Consider the following 19184-nt stretch of genomic DNA (forward strand, 5'->3'; position numbering starts at 1 on the left):
ACTGACTGTACTCGAATAATTTTTTATGAAATGGCAAGATTTTTATATTAATTAATTGGCATATGCAGGGACGGAGCCAGGAAATTATAATAGGAAGGGCAAAAATATTAACATACAAATAAATAAATATAAAAATAATATATATACATTAAAATAATATAGTATTTTATCTTAGAGGAGGGTGAGCCTTCGAGTGTAGGTTAGGAGTGGGGCAAGTAAAAAAATATTTTTTCTAAACAAGGGGGCAAATTAGTTGTTTTAAATATTATAATATATATATTTACATGCTACTAGAAAAATGAGCTGGGACATTTGCCCCTTCTCACAATACTATAGATCCGTCCCTGGGCATATGTACGAGACTCGATAAAAGGAGGAATTGAAAATATAAATGTTCGTAATATGTCAGTTTTACTATTGAAATTAGTATCGCAGACTATAGTTTCCAAGATAATTATAAATATGAGAAAAGCTGAAATCAATTAATATTTGTGACATCTTTTTAACCGTTTTTTAAAATAAATTTATTTACTTTTTCATGTTCGTATTTAACGTGATCTGATCTTACTGAAAACAGATTGGGCCATTAGTAGAAAGTTTTTTAGTTAGATCGTTAGCCCATTTATTGGCCCAGCCCGTAGTGCTACACGAATAAACACATATGTTTAGATTATGAATTCAACCCTTCAAAATAAGACATGGATTTATGTATCAAAACATGAAATTTTATATATTTCTTGGTTTCATGCGTGTCAGCTAAAAGATAGCGCGAATTAACTTAGGAAACTAGAGATCAAATTTCAAATAGGGGAAAATGAGCCGATTATTGTAATTGTAGTACAATTGTGAAAAAATTGGAGTGATTAAATGGTATAGTATTTATTCTTTTCTTTTTTTAAAAAAAATTTCAACAATATGTACTTTAGATAAGTTAATTGGAGCTCATAAATCTCATACCTTTATAATGCTCATTGCTCAGAAGACAATTAATTAGAATCATCAAATACTTCGAAAACTTTTAATTCTAGAGTACTCCATATCTTTTAACTAGCTTGGAGTATTGTATGTACCAGTTTATCGTTTACATAAATGTCATAATTTCAACTACTATTATATTCTTGATTATAGATAAATAAATCTTTAGGCCGTCTGAATTCCAACCAATAAATATAATAAATGAAAAGGATAAAATAGGAAGTAAGAAAGCAAAATAGAATAAGATGAGAATGATGATCGAGTTTTACATATTTGCAAATTGGCGAATGAGATAAAGACGGGTAGCGCTACAACTGCCCAATCCTAATTAATCAATTGATTGTATTTATGGATAGGAGAGAAATAGGAAGAGAAAATGAAGTTAGAGAGAGAAAGGAAGAATGAAGATAAGAATGGATTGGGGATAAGCACCAAATGTCAGCAGCCTAAATTATCTGAGTAAAATAATTAAGTATGCCCAAATGCAATTGTCCACGCGTCCGCTTTACATTGTTGTACGTTGCACTTCCATGCATCTTCCACATTTTTTCTACTTCACTAAATATTCTCGTAGAATCTCATAGAATACTAAATAATCGTGAACATTATTAAATACTGTAAAACGATAACTAGCTAAATTTGTTGGCAAAGAATTTCATCAAACTAAAATCAATAAATTTTAGTACGCGAGTGACCTTAAAAGACTCCGATTGAAAACAAGATAACAATATGTATGAAAGAAAAACAAAAAAAACCCAACCCGATTAGATCACTAATAGCATGAAGCCATATTGCTACGTGTAACTTAGTGTTTCTCAAGACTTAATGGTATTATTTTTTTTATTAGTAATACTTTAGCACCAAAGTCAATCATGGAGTATACCTTTTGGCTCGAAACTATTCAAACAATTATTCATGCAGTATTTAAAAATTAATACTCCATCCGTCAAAGTTAATCATGGAGTATACCTTTTGGCTCGAAACTATTCAAACAATCACTCATGCAGTATTTAAACATTAATACTTCATCCGTCCTAATATATGTGATACATTTCTTTTGGACATAAATTTTTATCTAATAGTGTTTAGTAGTTATATGAAGAGAGAATAAAGTAAGAGTTAGAAAAAAGTAGAAAGAAAAAGGAGGAGGGAATGAAGTAAGACAGAAATAGAACATTGCCTTTTTGCCATAAAATAGTGGGACAATCCAAAAAGGAATGCATCTCAATTATAATGAGACCAAGGAAGTATAAGATATAACCTTCCGCATTATGGATGGCATGGATTTAAAACATGATTGATAATTTGTAGTGTATGAGTGAAGTAAATCTGTAAATGTATCAGCGTTTAATTGTTCGATGAGTTTTACTTATGATTTTTATTATTTTAAATAAAAATAATAAATTTTTCATGAATTGACCGATAAAAAAATTGTGATAAATTTTTGGTAAACAGAGGAATGAGTGAAAATAACAACTCTCGTTTCATCCATACTAAATCTTTTTATATGGCCAAATTTCTCCATTAGCTAGCTTCAACTATCAATTCTACCAATCTCCATTTTAAAAGAAACCAATCCAATCCAATCAAACCCAATCCAATCCAACAAGGCAACAACTTAATGAAGATTTTATATATTTAATTCTTTTTCGTAACCGCGAATGTAAAGAAATATACAACGAATTCATTCACACTGCAATTTACATATTTTTCTCAAGAAAATATCAAAATATAAAAGGTGAAGGTATAAAATGGGCCCCATTGAATCTTGGGTCACGAAAGAGCGCGTTGTGGTGGAAGTGGGCCCACAAATTCAAATTTCTGGTATAATTGTGGGAATCAAGCAATGATACACCTCACGTTCAAACACACAAAAGGCTAAAATTCAAAGTAGCCAAAAAGCCTAAACACAAGAAAATTAGTGAGAGACCTCGATTCGCAGCTCATTTATTGATTTCTTACTTGCTTCAATAAATTAGCTATATTCAATCATTGCATTTATTTTATTCTTTTGTATTTAATAAAAATAAAATTTAACTTTATATTACCATCCTTCATTAAATTACATGTAGAAGATGTTTGATCCATCATTATAATTCGTGTATGAGCGTGCGCGTATGCGCTCCACTTCTCATTAACTTAAACTAATTATACATTAATTTATTTATAAAATGTTAAATGGGTTACGGTTTGAAATGTTTCTTTCATCGATGTAAAATCCATTTGATACAAAAATCCATACACGAAATTAATAACTATATTACGAAAAAGTGAAAGTAAATAATTTTCACCCTTCCATAAATTCGAAATGGTAGTCCATTTATCTAGCAAAGTAACCGATTTCTTACCTTGAAGTCAAAAAGTTAAAACCCCGTGAGGTTAGGCCATAGCCTTTCTACCTTTTATCATAAATCAACAAAAAAGAGGTCGGGTAATGGGGCATTTATCCTCTCTCTCTCTCTATGTATATGCGGAGAGGGTTGTGATGCATGCAAAATTAGTGTCGAACCCTAAAATTAACACAGCAGTTCATTTTCATTTTCGTGTTCATGTTATTTTAACAATTATAATTAGGCGGTTCAGTGCTAAAATTAGTTCGACAATTATCATACTCCCTCCGTCCCAGAAAGATTGTCTCATTTCCTTTTTCACACTCGTTTTGCAAAAATAATACTCCCTCCGTCCCCTATTAGGAGTCACTCTTTGACCTGACACGGGTTTTAAGAAATGTAAAGAAAAGTTGGTTGAAAAAGTTAGTGGAACGTGAGACCCATTTTTTTATATTGGTTTTATAATAAAATGTGAGTAAAATTGAGTTAGTGGAATGTGGGACCTACTTACTATTTATGGTAAAAATGAAGTGTGACTCTTAATTGGGGACGGACCGAAATGGAAAAATATGACTCTTAATGGGGGACGGAGGGAGTAATAAATAGTAAATTAGAGAGTGAGTAAAGTAAAAGAAAGAATAATGTAGAGAATAGTCTTACCTATGTTATTCTTTATCTTATTTTACTCTCTTTCAACTTTATCTATTTATTATTATTTTTATAAAATGAGTGCAAAAAATGAACTGAGACAATTTTTCTGAGACAGCGGGAGTAATCCTTAGATTCACAATTTTGATCGAAACATATATTCCAATTAAGTACTAGTAACTACTATCGTACACTAGTTTTCTTTTCTTGTATGTGTTTATTAGTCCATTCAAAAATAAAATACAATAACATGTTTTAAGGTTTGTTTATTTGTGTTCTACAACTACGATTGACTACTAATTATTACATCTAGAAGAAAGACATTATTGCTCACCGTCACATGCTTTATTTTATAGCGTGTTTATTTATAATGTAGTAGTACTTGTGTCATTGAAAGTTGAAACCAAATATTCGATTGTATAATGAAATAAAATTAACATACGATTAAACAAAAAAATTAAAATATATAGGAAAGTTCCAATTATAATTCATATATATGGGATTAAGAAAATTAAAATAGTATATAGCAATCACAACATGAGTGAACCTTTGTTCTTCACGTACTACTCATATGTCCACAACAAATTTTTTTAATACTCCTACTTTATTACCACCTATAACAAATGTTGATGCTTGAAGTTGAACTTTTCTTTTTAATTTTCATTTAGTATCTTTTTATTTTTTTTTGTTATTTCATACTATAATTATTTAATTAAATATGTTAAATTTTTAGAAAGGTGTAAGTATTATTTAATTACAATTTTATGTACATATGCGAATCGCCATGATGTTGAACACCTATATACAGTGCCATATATAATTATGGGAGCGTCCTGGGAATTTTGTAAAATTAATGGGCTTTTAGGGATAAAATACAAATGCCAAATTAAGGAACTAATGGTTTTAACATCAAATCTACAGTTTTAGTATCTTTAGCTACTTGATGCCGTTTATGTTCATAAATACCGATTCAACTTTAAAGAGATTAAAATTTATAATCTTTTTGCTTACATCCATATATTTATGTATGTATTTCTTTTTTGTTTTCTTATTCTTTTGTCACCCTGCTTTTTGTTGGGTAATTATTGTTTTTTTCTTTGAAAAAATCAACCTTAATATGGGATACCCCATGGAAGTCCATTCAAATCAAATTTGCAGGCTCAGGGCAGCTTATTTTAACAATATTCTTATATTGTTAAGGATTGTTGTTGTGTGATTTTAAGAAAGTAACGCTAGCAATATTTTACTTTTCTAACTATACTAGTAATAAATATTGCGATTCCTCCTAGCAATCCTAATTATAAATGCGGATAGAAAATTTAAATCCGAGGGCAAATATTGCATAGGAAGCACCAAATTACATATAGCTTAACTCCTAAGTAGAGATTGGCACAAAAATAAATACGAGTAATATTTATTTGAGACACAGTATTAAAAAGTAAAATAAATATTAAGAAGCGGGTATGACCTAACTAATAATGTTTAATTAGGACCAAATTGACGAAAAAATAGGGAGGGTGTGAGTCCATAATAATTGAAGTTTGACAAAATATATTGATGAATTTGCAAGTTATAAATGAAGTCAAAATATCATAAATTGGAGATCGGTCACATGGTCAAATGAGTTGCGCCGCGTCTACGTTTAAAAACGTAAACAAAATTTCACATAAGGGTATTACTGTAATTTCATACCTGTCCTATATTTCCCTACATAAGACGAGTCCGAATTGGAGAGAAACAGAGTAACACCAAAAAACAGGTTGATCAAATTGAATTAGAAATTTCGTTATTTTTGAGGGGAAAGCGATGAGCGAAATCGTGTTATTGATAGATGATTTGAGATCATCACCTCCTTATTCTTCTTCTTCAGCAGCATCATCCAAAATTTGCAGAATTTGCCACGAAGAAGAATTTGAGAGCTGCCAAACTCTGGAGACTCCTTGTGCTTGCTCTGGCTCTGTAAAGGTATATTCATCTATCCCCTTTTTACTGTGTTTATATTTTGTGATGATTGAATAAATGAATATTCTTGTTTTGCAGTTTGCACACAGAGATTGCGTGCAGAGATGGTGCGATGAAAAGGGAAACACAACTTGTGAAATTTGCTTACAGGTTAGAGAGAGAAAGAGAAAGAGTGAAATAGGCTTTGATGATCATCGTATAAAACCCAGAATCTTCAAATTACTGTGGTTTCACATTAAATAGTTTTCCTATTTTTGCTGATAATTCGAATTTTAGAATTTAGAATTCGTTTCCTGTTTGAGAACTTTCACATATTCCTTTTTTCTTCTACTACAACTTGTTTTCTGAGCTTCAAAGTTTGGATTTTTTTTCAAGATTGTCCGTTCCCTCAAATTATAAGGAAAAAATTTTCATTTATTATATTTCTATATTTATATATACATGTAGATTAATAGTGCGTGTATGTGGTTTTCCAGATATACTGTCTTAAAAGCTAAAGAAAAATATTAATGTCACTATCTCAACTGAATGTCTTGGAGTATAAATAAGGCTGCCTTTTTTAAATCCAGTTGAATGTAGCTATTGCAAGAATGGGACATTCATCAATCACCATACGTTCTTATCTAATTCTCTTTCCTAACTACTTATATTTTAGTCTCCCCACTTTTTTCCCATCATTTTTGTGATGGGCTAATTATATTTTAATGGAAAAGGGAGTTTTTAGTTTTTGTTATAGTAGCACTTATTAAATACTAGTATAACGAAAAGTGGCTTAACCTTTTTTCCTTTTTAAAAACTTAATTGCAGAAATTTGAACCGGGCTACACATCGCCACCCAAAAAAGTACAGCTAATTGATGCAACTGTCACAATAAGGTATATCCACTTCTTTTTATTTCTCTCTTCAAATTATATCTTATACTACTATAAATTAACAGTGTTGTTTGGTATGTAATTAAATCAAGATTTGTTTATTCTTGTCGTTTAAATACACCGCCTTATTCATGAAATCATGAATCATCGCATCAAGAATTTATTCTGACATTTCCTTAATATTTAATTTGTCCTCAAATTGAGGCCAATAATTCAAGATTCTACAATGTTTTCTTGTCTTACTAATGCCCCCAAGTTGATTTTTAGAGAAAAATAGGACATAAGCATTACACATTATTTTATCACATCAATCTACATCACATACATGCATTATTATGATATTCATATGAATTAGTGAATATTGTTTCGAACTTGAAGATCATTTATACATTTAATAAACGTAATATGAAACATGGGATTCGATAATAGGGTGAGTTTGGAAGTGCCAAGAAACGAGCAAGAAGAAGAAAATGAAAGGCTTGAAACAGAGTGTGAAGATGGAGATAATAGAAGCGCTTCTTTTTGCAGAACACTAGCTCTAATTGTGAGTACCTTTCTTTTCTTCTAAATTATTATTGACTTCAATTTGTGCATGAGACAGTTGGACTGTTGGAGGGTTGAATCAGTTACTAGGTTGGAAACATCTTCCAGAAAATTAGGAAAATGATTGTTTCACATTATAGTTTCATAGTAACTTCTTTGACAGACACATAGTGGGAATATTCTAATTGGCCGAAATTTGCAGTTCACAGCTCTGCTTTTAACAAGACACTTGATTGCTGTTGTAAGTGGAGATGGCGATTACCCTTTTTCACTTCTTACGGTAAGTAGCCACATTTTTTTTGACATTCTGTTTGCCTTGAAATTATTTGGTTTTAAATGATCTAAAATGTGTGTTATTGTCATGTTTTGTTGCATAAATAATTGGAACTGGTATTTTGCAGGTGCTTATAGCCAAGGCCAGTGGTATAGTAGTTCCCATGTACATACTCATTCGGATTTTAGCAACTCTACAGACCAACATTAGGCATCATTATCAGGTACTACTACATATAAATATTTCGACCTAGCATGTATTGCAAATTTGCAATGAATCAACAACATTTTATCTCTGTTTCAGAATGCAGACACTGATTCAAACTCTGATGACGATGATGAAGATGAAGAGCAGCGGCATAGTAGTATCCGCGCTCTAGTTTAACCTATTCTTTGTTCCTTTTGTGTATTCTTCCCTCTTTTTCATCCTTCTTCTATGTATACAGATGAAGATATATAAAAACCTTATAGAAACATAATGAAAATGGTTGATTTTTTAAAAATTTTATCTGCAATTGCTGAATAATAGTATTGAAATGTTATGAACCTTTTCATAGTTTTTTCACCACTCAGTAACAATATCTGCAACTCATTCACAAGAGTAAACTAGACAAGTCAAAATTGCAGCTGGAGCTCAAACTAACAGTTACCAAACTATTTAGTAGTACTACAAATAAGGCTAGTAGGAGTAAAATATTTCACCGAAAAATGCAGTAGCTCTCAGCCTGCATATTGAATTAGTAGAAAATTTAATCTCAGAGCAAGTAAATGGTATCCATCCAAAAACGCCCCATGCATTCCAAAGACCCCTATTGTTTCTGCATCCCCTCTCGAGGAATTTCTTTGAAGAGGAAGAGAACACTGTCCAACCGTGAATCTGCACGACGCTCGCAGCAGGACGAGCTGATCGCCCAAGAGCAGAAGGAGGTCGAGGAGAAACAAGAAGCTGTGGGAGATGACTGATGGAGCCTCCCAACTCTACCTGATCAACTTTGCATCCGAGAATTCCATCGGAGGTGAGTGGCTTTGCCTGTGACATCCCTGAGCTGATACTCTTGTTAGACATGCATCTTGTTAGAGTTAGACAGGGATTTGCAATTATCTTATTCTTAACAATAAGGTCCTGCGTTTTGGGTTATAAGATTGTGCTGTTAATTTATTGATGGATTTGTGGCATGAATAAATATCGATTTGATTCAGTAATCACTATAGTAACTCAATTCGGAACTCATTTTCTGTTGTGTTTAGCCCATCATGTTTCCCCCACTTTTCACTTTATGAGTATTATTTCAACCAGTAAAAGAGAAAAGAGACATCAAGTGCTCCTAGCTAACAATGAGTAGGGGACCCTTACTAATTCACATTAATTATGAGATGAGGCCTCAACACTTTATAAGAATGATCTCACAACTATTGGTGAATTTTATCATTGTCCAACCTAGCTCATGAAATATAAGACACAGATTGCTCATAAATACTACTCCATCTAATTATATTCTCTAATCAACAAGCGATGTATGTTTGAATAAGTATCGTATAATGAGTTGCATACTGTAACAACTAACAATAAACCGTAAATATCGAAAATCCTTAAAAATATATATAAAAAAAAACATTACAGCAACAATAAAGAAGAAGAAGAAGAAGAATTAATTATCATAAGTACGGCACTCGTCGGTCTCGGGATTGTCCTTGCAGTAGGTCTCCAAGGGGTCGGAGTCCTTGTGCTTGTCCCTGGCGTGGCTGGCCGCCGCGCTCAGCTCCTCCACCTCGTCCCATGCTGCCGCGCACTCCCCGCTCACCGCATCGCCCGCGCACGCCTCCTCCGCAGCCTTGATGCTCTCCTCCACCTTGTTGGTCAGCTTGTCCGGCGCCGCGGCTACGCACATCCTTCTCAGTGGCACGCTCACGCTCCGCCTCCACGGGTTGTTCAACTGCGAGAAGCTCACGGATTTCGGCTGCTCCGATGCCCTAGCGAACACTTTCACGGCGGCGAAGTTCACTCCAGCTACGGCTGCTGCCATTTTTTTGCTTCTTGCGAGATGAACAAAATGATATGATGCTGTTTTGATATGGTTTATGTGGAAATTATATAGAGTTGGGATGTGTGGTGAATTGCGGATAAAAATTCTTATCATTTTCATCACCATCCTTGGCCGTCCACGTGGCTACCATACAAGATCTTTTTTTGCATAAAATATCTTTTTTCTGGACTTTTTTTATTTTGCGTTATCGTGCTAATTCATTATACATATAAAAAGAATTAAGAAATTAAAAAGCAATGGTTAATTTGTGGACAATTAGTGTATTAAGTTGATGTATTTCCACACACGTTTCAACTTGCAACGCTGCAGGTTCGAAAATATCAGCTCTGAACGGACAAATCTATTTCTGTCGTGTGAGTTTTGATTTGATTTGTATATGGGTTTTCTTTATCACACTATTATGTGAGGGTTTTTTTTACTTAATATGCATGATTCAATGACTTACTCCCAAGTCCCAACCATATCTGGACGTGGGGTTGGCCGAAGTAAATAAGATTGAAAAGTATGGCCATTCATGGTTTAAATATAATACTATTAATAAAAATAAAATGTATTAGTACAAAGACTAAGCGATTGGTCGCATAATACATACACGTAGTGCCCGTTCAGTTTCCCCGCTACGCTATACTTGTCTCTTCTTGGATAATTTGCTGTTTGGTTGCCATGACAACTAAGCTCGCCAACCCGTCCGCCCGTTTCTATTTTGTCGCGACCCGTTTGGTTGCCCCTCAATATCTAAACATTCCATTTCACCCTACCCCAATAACTAAATTTGTCATCTCTCCTCTCTCTTGCCTTTGTTGTGATGATTTTTGCAAAATCCAAAGTTAGTTTTAATTTGTTCGAAAGAGCTGGGTGGTGGTTGTTGCTTGGCTGGGCAAAACTCAGAAGAAAACTTCTTTGCAGCCATGCCAATGATTTTTTGTTGTAAATCTCAGTCATTTTTGTTAAATTTCTATGTTCCATTTTAGAGGAAGTCGGCCGTTTTTGTTGGATTTTTATCTTTGATTTTAGTTGAATTTTTGGGTTCTCGCAATTGCTAGAAATTTTAATGATCTAGCTGCACAAAAAGTTTATGCATTAACTTCAAAATTAGTAAAATAAGATAGTGACACATTTATACTTTTAAGGGATGAACTAAAAAAAAAAGAATTTATATTTTATCTATCAAACCGAACATACAAGTGTTGAAAATAGCAATCTAATACTCCCTCCGTTCCATAGTAATAGAGTCGTTTTGCTATTGTGATACGTTTCATAGTAATTGAGTCATTTCCTTTTTTAATAAAAATCAACACATTTTTCCACCTCTACTTTAACCTCTCTTACTTTATTCACTCTTCATCTCTTTACCTTTTATATTTTCCACTTTACTCTCTCTTTACTTAACTGAACTAACACAATTTTTCTTAATTTCCGTACCGAAAAGAAACGCCTCCGTTACTATGGATCGGAGTGAGTATAATTATTGGATATACGCACAAAATATAAATGAGGCGACATTAGGCGATAAAGTTAATTATGAAAAGAGGATGATGACCTTGACCGTATTAAATTTGTTCATAAAATAGCCACCATTCCCATTTTGGAGGAAATGATGATTTCTGGCTCCACCAACTCAATTTGAAATCTCATGAAAAAGAAATTTTGAGTAGTAGGAGTAGTACTTATAGCAGTCGTTTTTGGTGTATCTAAAAATAATTAAATTCACCTTCTTTCTACATCCATCAGTAGTCTCTCAGGCCTCAGCCATGGCATTGTGCTCCACCAGATTCCTGCTCCTCCTCCTTCTCCTCTCCGCCATCCCCCTCGCCTACATCATCCACTCCGAGACGTCCCACCGCGCTGCTCACGTCTACGCCTACGCCAGCAAATCGTGGCTCCGTGAGTGCGCCAAGTGGGACCATCTCAACCGCCGCTTCATCGTCTCCTACTTCGAGGGAGGCGTCGGCGTGGTCCCCCTCAACGGACACGGAGACGCCTCCATTTTGGAGGAGATTACGGTCGTCGGAGATGCCGCCTTCGGGAATAACTCGTCGCTCGGAATCGTAATTGACCGCCCCAGGAATCGCTTGCTGGTGGCGATCGCCGATGTGCAAGGAAACAAGTACAGCGCCGTCGCCGCTTACGATTTGACCACGTGGAATCTCCTCTTCCACACCAAACTCGCCGGACCAGGTGATTCCACCCTCCCTCTCTCACCGTTTCACATCACAACTACTCTACTTACTAAAAGTCGACTGCGTATTTACCATATTTGTTCTTAATTACACATTGGTTTAATTATTAACCACTAATTGTGTAAATGAACAATATTATTAATTACATATTGCATTTCGCGTAAAAGATGGCAAGTAGTACTAATGTAGGATTTGAAAAACAACGATTTTCTTCATGGTTTAAGGGGCAACACATTTACTGCAACACATATTTACAGTAAATTTGTGGAAATTAAATTAATTGCCGTTTCATCTTAGAACGTTTCCACCTTCACTTTATATTCAAAGTTTACAACTTTTTAGGCACCAAAAAAGTGTTCACTTGCGGCTGGGGTGTTTAGACAAAGTTTAAGCAATTTTATCTATGCAATTAGAAGACTTCTTTTAATACATTAAATATAATAGATGGAAAAGGGAAAAAAATCCCTTTTGAAGTTTTAGGAAGAGTTTCTCTAAGATTCGTGGTCTTTGAGTGTATCCAAATTTAGTGGCCAAAACGAGTTCCTAAATAGGTAGAGCTCAAATCCTTACTCTTAATTAGACGAGGTTATTACTCATAAACTCGCTCATCCATTAATTAAAATTATGCTTTTTAATCACCAGCATTCATCAACTTCTACCAAGATATATGGATTTAGGTAGGTAGGTTTTCCATCAAGATTGAAGAATTAAATACGCAGTCTATGATGTTGATGCAGGAGTTGAATAATAGGTTGAAACTCTTTGAGGCCAATGTCATTTGTCATACTCCATATCTTTAGTCTTGGCCTTTTCTCTATTAGAATATCTCAATGTGATATACAAAATAATTAATACTTCGATATTTTGCTTGCTTGAATCGTTTTTTGAAGATGGAATTTCGTAGTGGTTGCACTTAAGTATTATACTTGGATCTTCGTAAAGATGGAAATATGTATTAATAGACGATGCTGTTGTGTTTATCATGTGCTTGTACAGAAGGTGAGAAGACGTTTGCAGATGATGTAGCCGTTGACACAGAAGGAAATGCTTATGTAACTGATGTAAAGGGAAGCAAGCTTTGGAAGGTTGGTGTGGATGGTGAGCTCCTTTACACCATCAAGAGCCCACTCTTTATCCCAAAAGAGTGGTACTACAACTTGATTGGTCTCAATGGCATCGTGTACCATCCGAACGGGTATTTGTTGGTTGTCCATACTCTCTGGGGCAAGCTCTTCAAGGTTGAGATTGGCAACGGAGACGTGGTTAAGGAAGTTAACATCATTGGTGGTTCTCTAATGTTTGGAGATGGGTTGGAGCTCATATCGCCCACAAAGATCGCGGTTGCTGGCAATGCAATAAGGCTGGTGGAGAGCACGGATGATTGGGAGAGTGCCCGCATTGTAGGGAAGTCGAAGGGTCTTGGTCATCGTGTGGTGACAGCAGCCACGGTGAAGGAGGGTAAGGTTTATTTGAACCACCTTGTTGGTTTTGGGTATCCTACGAGGAAACATGTTCTTGTTGAGGCTATTTTTACATGATTATAACAAGACTCGAGGGGTTCTGATTGTGGGATAGAGGACCTTCTGTTACTTTCTAATGGTAGTGTTTCTTTTTGTGTTTGCCTTTTTTGTTCAAGTTATTATGCATAAAGAGATGCATGTAAGAGACAAAAAATTATGAAGAATGAGATGAAATGCGTGAAAATGAAGTACTACTACTAGTTTGAACGATATTTATGGGATGAGTTTAGAATAAAAAGTATTTTTAAAAATCAAAATTTGACCGTTTCCCAACGACACAAATCAAATACTAGGAAAAATAAGTATTAAAAAAAAGCTCATTTTTCGTATTTAACTATAAATAAATAAAAATAACAAATAAAAAATTGGTGATGGCCAATTGGCCATGGTTCTAACTAGTTTTTTTGTAACTGTCTTTATTAGCTAATGGTAAATTTGACGTCGAAATATGCATGAGCTAATGCTGATTGTACCAAGTGGAAATAAACATTTCCAGATATGAATATGAATCAAATGATATAGCTGTAGTTAGTTTATGTAAATGTTAACGTTTTTGACAGATAAAAGTGAGTGCAGCAAGTACTACTTTATGAGTCTGAGTAGCTTCACAATTCTTATGTTTTGACTTTATTTTTAAAAATAATTATTTAAAACTATAAATAATAGGAGTAGTATGTTACATTACATGTCTGGACATTACGAACATTCAGTAACAAGAAATGCTACACACATTCTATAAGAGATGAATTAATTTGAGTATTCCACCACTTCTAAACGTATAGTTAAACAGATAGACTAATTTAATGTATATGAGTATCTTTCAGTTGCTCAATTAAAATGATCCAATAAAGATTAAAGTTTGGGCTAAAGTGTATTTAATTGTTATGGAAATAAGTGTAGATACCATAAAGTGATTTTCTATTTAATGAGGGACCGAATAGAAAATAAAGGGGTTTATATTTAATATAAATATAAGCTAGGGTTATGGTCCCTCATAAGAACGTTCAATATCTCTGTATTCTCTTGGCAGACTATTGTGAAGGACGTCTCTGATCGTTTGGAAGATCCATAGCCGCTGCAAAGAATTCTGCCTTTCAATTCGTTATGGATCGAGGTACGCTTCCGCTCTACAGTTTCTACTCCTTCTCTGTCGTTCTCGCTTAATCATCATAGAGAGTTTTGTGTAATTGTTCATTCAATTATTCCAACAAGTGGTATCAGAGCCACTCTATTGATGATTCTCTTAGAATAGGGAAAAGGAGAATTAGGGTTTTGTTTTATGAATAATATACGCAAGAGTGTTGGCGGCGTGTATGATATGCCTAATCAGGTTCATGAATTTATGTTTTAATTTCTTAATTATGCGAAGAAATTGAGATCCATGTGAAATTTATTGGATTATATTAGAAATCGTTGAGAAGAAATTCAGGGTTTTCTTTTGCGATGCCGAGAATTGAGAATTCAAATAAGGTGCTGCATTATAATCTTGGTGAATTCACTGTGATTATTTTTCTGACAATTTCCTTATGTTAATGAATTCATCCAATATGGTAAAGAATTATGCACACTTACCAAGTTTGAATGATTGCCTTTGTTATATGATCATTTGCATAGTTACGTCTTTGGCTTAGGAATTGATTTCAATTCAAGCACACGCATACGGTAAGTCGAATTTTGTGAAAAATAGAAAAATTTGGATCTGAAATGAGAATACAGTTTCGCTTGTGTTCGTTTATGCATTGATTCTGTTTCGGATTAGAATATCGCAAACTGTATTCTTGCTTGGCGATTAAGGTTTTCTCTATTGCATGTTTTGGTGAATCTATAAATCTATGGTTTATGTATTTAATTGGTTGTTATTTTGGTGTTGCTATTGGTTGTTTATGGTTGTTGGCTACGTTCTTGAAAAACATCAAAATTTGGATTTTATCGATTTTAATGAAAAATCGGATTTGAACAAAAATTATATGAAATCCCATTAGGAGTCAGCAATTTGCGATTTGCTGGGGAGTTATAGGGCTGGCCGTCAGGATTCAGCGACTTGTTGAGTTCGCGAGGTACGCGAACACAGTGACTCGTTGGCTAGCCACTGTATTCCAGAAAATTATAAACGACTCCCTTGCGAGCGTTTGTATTCGGTTTTGAATTTTTAAATTCAAATTCTTGGGTACATCTCATGTTCCTTATTTTCTACTCATGAGTGTGTATTTTAATGCGGATATTAGTCGGCCAAAAGGAAGATTAATATTTGGCACGAGATACACATATACGTGTGGTAATAAATACGTGACAATTAATCAGTTTTCCTGTGAGAAGTGTGATGCCAAAAGGTGGACGCTACTTAATAGGATCTTATTGTCAGTATTTAACCTCTGTAAGGAGGTTGCCATTTACAAGTTCATATTACTGTCAAAAGACTTTATGTGGATGTTGTGCTCGGTACCTCGTAATGTTTTACTAATATTCAAAGTAGATTAGTCGAAGCAAGACGTTGCAAAAGTAACCTCTATTGTCTAGATTTCTTTATTGCGAATGTTAGGACGGTATGTGTGTATGTATTTTAATGCGGATATTAGTCGGCCAAAAGGAAGATTAATGTTTGGCACGAAATACATATATACCTGTGGTGATAAATACGTGATAATTATTCAGTGTTCATGTGAGTAGTGTGATGCCAAAAGGTGGACATTACTTGACCAGATCTTATTGTCAGTGTTTGATCACTACAATGAGGTTACCAATTACAAGTTCATATTACTGTCAAAAGACTTGATATGGATGTTGTGCCGGTACCTCGAGATGTTACCTTCTTATTTAGATTTTATTATGGGAGCATGACAACTATTTTGGTTTTGTTCTTTGTTAAGTTATGATGTCTACTTCTGCAGTTTCTTTCAACATGAACAATATTCTCCTACGGACATAGTACTTCTTATCGAAGGAGAAACTACGAGAAGTGGGAAACACTCAAATCGTGTAAATCTGCTGATCATTAGGCGTAGCATCCCAGAAGCCTTTCGAGGCACTGCATCTGAGTATATCACTAAGGCCAGTGAATACCTTGCCAAAATTAAGGAATGTTTTGTGAAAAACGATAAGGTTGAGACAAACATGCTTGATCTCAATAAAGTATAAGGGCAAGGGCAACATAAGGGAGCACATTATGAAAATGTCTCACGTTGCTTCACTTAAGCTTGAATTCTAAAGACTTGTTTGTGCATTTGGTGTTGCACATCTGGTCAGTATCTCAAGAAATAAAGTAAAGGGCATTAAGAAAAAGTGTATTGAGAATGCTGCTATGGATAAGGGTTCATCACAAAAGAAACAACATAAGGATAATGATAGTTGTTTCTTTTGTGGTAAACATGGATATAAAAAGAAGAATTGTAAATATCACGCATGGCGTGCAAAGGAAGTTACAATTCTTGTTTTGGTCTGTTCTAAAGTTAATTTGACTTTAGTCTCTAATGATATTTTGGTGGGTAGATTCTGGTGCTACTACTCACATAAGGTTATCAGTGCAAGGCTGTCTGAGCTACCGAAAGTCAATTGATGGTGAAAGATACATCTATGTGGGACATGACAAATCGGTGGAAGTAGAGACTATTGGGCATTGTAGATTGTTATTAAAGACTGGAATTATTCGGTTTTGAAGGATACTTTATTGTACTGTCTTTTAGACAAAATTTGGTTTCTATTTCTGCTTTGGACAAATTTGGTTTCTCTTGTTCATTCAGAAATAGTAAAGTTCTTCCTTCAAATAATTCTAGTATTGTGGGCACTGTTTCCTTAAGTGCATATAACAATCTTTGTATGCTCAATTATGTTACTTCATATTCAGAAGCTTTACATGTTGAATCAAAAGGGACTAAGCAAATTAAATAATTAGAATTTGGTTAATTTATGACACAAGTGTTTTGGTTATATCTCAAAATAAAGGATTGTGAGACTTGTGTCAGATGTTATATTGAATACACTTATCTTTTCAGAACTTGATTTGTGTGTTTAATGTATCGAAGGAAAGCAGACCAAACTTAAGAAATTAGGTGCCAATAGAGCTATACATTTTAGAATTGATATATACGGACATTTGTGGTTCATTCACTTCGGTTTCTTGGAATGATCAACAATATTTTATATCATTCATAAACGAATATTCTTGTTTTGGGCACCTACATTTAATCTATTAAAAGTCTGAGGCTTTAGACAAGTTCAAAATATTCAGGGTTGATGTTGAGCTCCAACTCAACAAAGGCATTAAGAAAGTCAAATCTGACCGTGGTGGCGAATACTACGACAGAAATGACTGCTCAGGTGAACAATGTCAAAGACCTTTTGCCTTCTATTTGGAAGAGTGTGGGATCGTCCTTTTGTACACCATGCCGGGATCGCCTAGCATGAGTGGTGTAGCTAAAAGACGAAATAAAACTCTTAAAGATATGTGAAGGAGTATGATTTATCATTCTTCCTTGTCGCATTCGCTTTAGGGAGAGGCATTAAAGACTGTAGCATATATTCTCACTTTGGTCTTCCAGAAAAATTTAGGGGTTTTTAAATTTTATGATCCCACAAAAGGAACTAATTTTTGGGACGAGAAATATAGTATTCCTTGAGGATGTTGAGTTTGGGGGGAAGAATGTGTTAAGGAACATTACTTTTGAGGAGGAGTCTGTATAGACACCTACTACTGCTTCTGACAATGATCAGGTATCAATTACTATCATTGAAGAAGAAGCATATTAAGAACCTCAAGATGATATTGTTGTAAACATTCAATCTCATGCGGATGATATCATTTAAAGTCAATCTCAACAACCTCAATTAAGACTCTCGTCAATGGTACCACAAATTTTATGAAGTAGTTCTTTCATTTGGATTCAGAAAGAATGCTATTGATGGTTGTGTGTATCACAAGTTCAGTGGGAGCAAATGCATCTTCTTTTGTATTTGGAATCGAAAGAAATAATTTTCGATAAGGATATGTTGCACTAACACCAAGAATTTTCTCTCGAAGAAATTTGAGATGAAAGATCTTGGGGAAGCCTCTTTTGTATTTGGAATCGAAAGAAATAATTTTCGATTGTCACAGAAGGGATATAGTGAAAAGGTGCCTAAAGTATTTGAGATGCATAATTGCAAGTAAAGAAATACCCCTATGACTAAAGGAGACAAACCTAGTCTCATTCAGTGCCCTAAGATAAATCTTGAGATTTAGAAAATGCAGAAGGTTCCATATGCTTCGGTGATTGGGAGCCTAATGTGTGCTCAAGTGTGTATTAGACCCAATTTGGTTTTAATTGTTTATATGTTGGGCAGATATTTCAATAACCCGATATGGATCATTAGGAAGCAGCAAAACGGGTTATGAGATATTTATAGAGAACTAAGCATTACATGCTCGCATACAGAAAATCAGATCATTTGGAGAGATCTTTAGGCATTTTGATTCTGATTTTGTTAGATGCCAATACAGTAAAGGATCCATTTTAGGTTACGTGTGTCTGTTGGCTAGTAGTTTTGGTTAATGCTTTATATTGTGTTTTGAACATGAAGTTATAAACTCATGTTATCCTCTGCAGAATTAAAGTATTATGTTTTGTCCATTATTTTTGTTTGATCTCACTTTGGGAGGACCAGTTGGAAATAGGCATGTATGATCACCTTGCATGAAATTTCCATGCTACACTCCATAATTGATCTGTTGTTGATTATATTTGCATATGTGATTACTGATGGGTTTAATCATGAAAAAATATGGTGACTGCCCCTTTAGTCCTATGTCGATATGGTTGATAATAAGATTGTTCGGAAATACACTATGTGATAGCACTTTTGA

The 19184-nt window shown here is 34.3% G+C and overlaps 3 protein-coding genes across 3 annotated transcripts; 2 read left to right on the forward strand and 1 right to left on the reverse strand.

Moving 5' to 3' along the window:
• Nucleotides 1–5698: 5698 nt before the first annotated feature.
• On the forward strand, nucleotides 5699–9548 carry LOC125223778. The gene is made up of 7 exons (XM_048127074.1): nucleotides 5699–5918; nucleotides 5994–6065; nucleotides 6723–6790; nucleotides 7217–7331; nucleotides 7533–7610; nucleotides 7732–7827; nucleotides 7908–9548. Exons 1-7 carry the CDS (start codon nucleotides 5760–5762, stop codon nucleotides 7986–7988), a joined length of 669 nt encoding a protein of 222 aa, XP_047983031.1. The 5' UTR covers nucleotides 5699–5759; the 3' UTR covers nucleotides 7989–9548.
• LOC125223779 (calvin cycle protein CP12-2, chloroplastic-like) lies at nucleotides 9068–9672 on the reverse strand. The gene has a single exon (XM_048127075.1). It carries the CDS (start codon nucleotides 9625–9627, stop codon nucleotides 9253–9255), a length of 375 nt encoding a protein of 124 aa, XP_047983032.1. The 5' UTR covers nucleotides 9628–9672; the 3' UTR covers nucleotides 9068–9252.
• A 1727-nt stretch (nucleotides 9673–11399) lies between these two features.
• LOC125221320 lies at nucleotides 11400–13447 on the forward strand. Its single transcript, XM_048123442.1, has 2 exons — nucleotides 11400–11826; nucleotides 12825–13447. Exons 1-2 carry the CDS (start codon nucleotides 11400–11402, stop codon nucleotides 13364–13366), a joined length of 969 nt encoding a protein of 322 aa, XP_047979399.1. The 3' UTR covers nucleotides 13367–13447.
• Nucleotides 13448–19184: the final 5737 nt, after the last annotated feature.

The sequence above is a fragment of the Salvia hispanica genome, chromosome 4 (genome assembly GCF_023119035.1).
Source record: "Salvia hispanica cultivar TCC Black 2014 chromosome 4, UniMelb_Shisp_WGS_1.0, whole genome shotgun sequence".
Classification (NCBI taxonomy): Eukaryota; Viridiplantae; Streptophyta; class Magnoliopsida; order Lamiales; family Lamiaceae; genus Salvia; species Salvia hispanica.